Raw genomic sequence first — 3,429 nt, 5'->3', positions numbered from 1 at the left:
GCTGCTGCACTCCCAAGCGGCGCACTGTAGCAGTGCGCCACCGGGCCGGCCCCTTAACTTGTCTTATTTTTAAGCTAGTATTTTAGCATTTAATCATGCCAAAATACTATGACTTCAATCTTATTTTCAGTTAGGCCTTACTATATGCCTTTGATTTTGAAGTGAAATGCTTTGAGTTTTTTTATTACTTTTGAAATGAAAAGCTTCAACTTCATTCATGAAAGCTTATTTGTACTTTTTTTTTTTTAAAAAGTAATAATTATTTTGAGGCAGTTCAGTAATGAGGCTGAGGAGCATTTTGAAAGAAGGTTAATGATCTCTCAGTTCTGTGGTAGGTACTTGTCTGCAGTAAGTATTGTACATGTGAAGCTTGAGTTCCACCCTACATTAGGATTATACTTAGTAATGTGATAAATCTAACGGTCTGGCTTCTGTCCACTAATTTCATGCTACTAAGTTTTTTCCTCTTCTGTTTGACTATAGACATACGAAATGCAAATATCTTGTATGGAATGTAAATACAAAGAAATTGGAGTTTAGCACGCTATTACAGAATAGAGAAAGAATACTTAATACAAACCAATGAAGTTTGTTTTTGTTTTTAGAGGTAACACAGAAGATATATATGAAAACAGATATTCATATTCTATCAGCAGAAAATGGCTTACCTTAAATTGTACAATCAAAATATACTGATATTTTTGTAATACATAATGGAGGAAATAATTCCTTCCTATGTAAAACATCATTTACTTTTATCCTGTTTCTTATTGAAAATAATAGGCAAACTAGGTTTTCAGTGGTAGAGGACTGAAAGAATGGTATGTTGTAAAAAATATTGGTTTCTTTGTTCTCAACCACATCATACTGGCATTAAGTAACTCAAAATGACATTTCAAACCAGTATTTACAGTTTTCCCTGCTTTGTATATTGGTGCATCATTCATATTACATTTCTTAATTTTCTTATTTATTCCTTATTTGTCTACTTTACCTGATTATTTGAAATTTTCATATATCCAAACAAAGCAATAGCAACACCCATTTTTTCTTCAGGATTTTGTCTCATAGTGGTTTGTTTTAAGAACTTGCTCTAGTTTGACTGATTTTTAAAGCAGGGTTTGATGGAAAACATGTCATTTTGAAATTAAATTATATTTCATTTTAGTTTTCTGCCTATCAGTCAGCAAGTGACAATTACTGACTAAAACATATTTTAGGTTGAATAAATCTCTGTGCTTAGAAGTTAGCAAAAACATTCATGGAAGCTCAGCTCGCTTGAGAATGGGAGTACTTGGGGACATTCCATAACCCTACATGAACAGCCAATTATAGAATTATCCAGTTTCTTAGTAAACTCACTTCGTCGTTGGCAGTGTAACCCTGGAATGTGTTGTGAATCTTTTTTACATGGTGTAAATTGCTTACGTGATGTTTTCTCTCTTCCTCTGATGTCCTACCTCTCTTCCCTCATTACAGATGTCATATACTTTCCACCTAAAATTCTGACAAGTGTTGGGTCTAACGTTTCTTTTCATTGCATCTATAAAAATGAAAACAAGACTGTTTCCTCAAAAAATATCGTTTGGTGGATGAATTTAGCTGAGAAAATTCCTGAAAGCCAGTACGATGTTGTGAGTGACCATGTTAGCAAAGTTACTTTTTCCAATTTGAATGCAACTAAACCGCGAGGAAAGTTCACCTATGATGCAGTGTACTGCTGCAGTGAACATGAGTGCCATCATCGCTATGCAGAATTATATGTGATTGGTAAGAAGACTGCGATTTTGTTCATTTTGTTCCATGAGGTAAATTTTCATTAGGGACCCTACATTAGAGTCCCACTGAGGGTGTAAGGAAAATTTTTTTCATTAAATTTTTTTTGGCGTTTTTGCTTTATATTAATATTTTAATGTGTTTTCAATAGATACCAATATCAATATATCATGTGAAACTGATGGGTACTTAGCTAAAATGACTTGCAGATGGTCAGCCAGTCCAGTCCAATCACTTGTGGGAAGTACTTTGCAGTTGATGTATTATAGGTATGTATTATTTTTGTTGTTTTATTTTTCTGTGGGTATGGTGAGAGAAAAATTTTCTTTGGAAATATCACCATAATAGTAGTCTGGTAAATTTTCCTCCTGAAAGAGGAAGGTAGAATATAATTAATTAGGGAATTTTGGAGGGATTAAATAAATTGATGATTCTTAAAGAAGACTCACACCTGAGGTTAAAAAAATTGTAATTTGTTTTTATTTCAATGATATTTTCTGACAATCAATTCTCTATTATTGCATCTTGACTCTTGAATGAAATACAGGAAAAATTAGTTTGTATATACATTTTAATTTGACTTAGAGAATTGAGTAGTGGAGAATTATAAATGTTTAATATCATTTGGTTAAAGATCAATGTTTTGGAAAAAAGTTAGCGGTAGAAACACCAAGATTGTAAGAGGTAATATGAATGATTTTTTAGAATTATAAACACTTAATAGTTAATAAAGAGTAATGTGTTCTAATAAGGAGTGATTTTGTGCTTGTTTATTTTTTACCCTTCCTTGTTTTAGAAACAATGCAAGGTATCATCTTCTCACAGTATTCTTCTTTTCTCTACCAAGCACTTTTATCCAAAATATCACCCTTAATTAGAAAATAGGTACATTTTTATTTTTAAAATATCCCATAGTAGTTTTCAAGTCTGTGTATTGCTCTTAAATTTGTATTTTTGTATTTTTATTTGCATTGGAGACTTTCAGTTTGTATAATGTGCTTATTTATTCTTAGAATCTAAATTTTTAATTTGAAAAACAAGTCCCCTTCCTCAAATATTGTGAGCTGAATTCTATTTCTAATACTGTAAGCCTATTCTTATGTAGTATTACGAAATTGTGGCAATTTCTACATTTCACAAATGGGAGTAATACCTGCCTTTATCCTCCCTGATATGAACATTTAAAAATCAATAGAATGTCCGTAGCATGATATTTCACTTTTATAATTCATCTTTATGTTCTTTCCATGGAATTTTTTTCACATTAATAAAGGTATTTGTGGAAGCCCCATGCCTTATTTATTTTACTAACATTTACAGAATAACCATGAAACTAATATGTATACTTGGGCAAGTTTCATAACCTCCTTAAGCCTCAATTTCTTTGTCTATAAAATGGAGAGAATAAGAGGACTTATGGGGGTTCTGTGAGAATTAATGGCATATTTCATTTAATTATAATCAAAAAATTTAGTTTCTCCTAGTAAACATTCAATAAATGGTTATTGCTGTCATGATGATAATGATGCTAACCTTTGGATTCCAAGTGGACATTACTGTGCTTCCACACTGTTCTTATTTTCTACCTGCAGATGACCCCTCATCCCTCACCTTCATTTTTCTCCACTCATCACCACTTACACACACCCACCC

General features: G+C 32.0%; 1 protein-coding gene across 1 annotated transcript in view; it reads left to right on the top strand.

The window, feature by feature from the left end:
- The window catches only part of LEPR (leptin receptor), an 87,968-nt gene that overhangs the window by 46,668 nt on the left and 37,871 nt on the right, over window positions 1-3,429 (top strand). The window contains exons 7-8 of the mRNA XM_008573983.1: window positions 1,480-1,770; window positions 1,928-2,045. Coding sequence (XP_008572205.1) covers window positions 1,480-1,770; window positions 1,928-2,045 — 409 coding nt within the window. The remainder of the gene's footprint in view (window positions 1-1,479; window positions 1,771-1,927; window positions 2,046-3,429) is intronic.

This window comes from Galeopterus variegatus, unplaced genomic scaffold (genome assembly GCF_000696425.1).
Source record: "Galeopterus variegatus unplaced genomic scaffold, G_variegatus-3.0.2 Scaffold979, whole genome shotgun sequence".
NCBI classification, from domain to species: Eukaryota; Metazoa; Chordata; class Mammalia; order Dermoptera; family Cynocephalidae; genus Galeopterus; species Galeopterus variegatus.
Note: the sequence above shows the minus strand (reverse complement) of the source record. Positions and strands in the feature narration are given on the sequence as shown.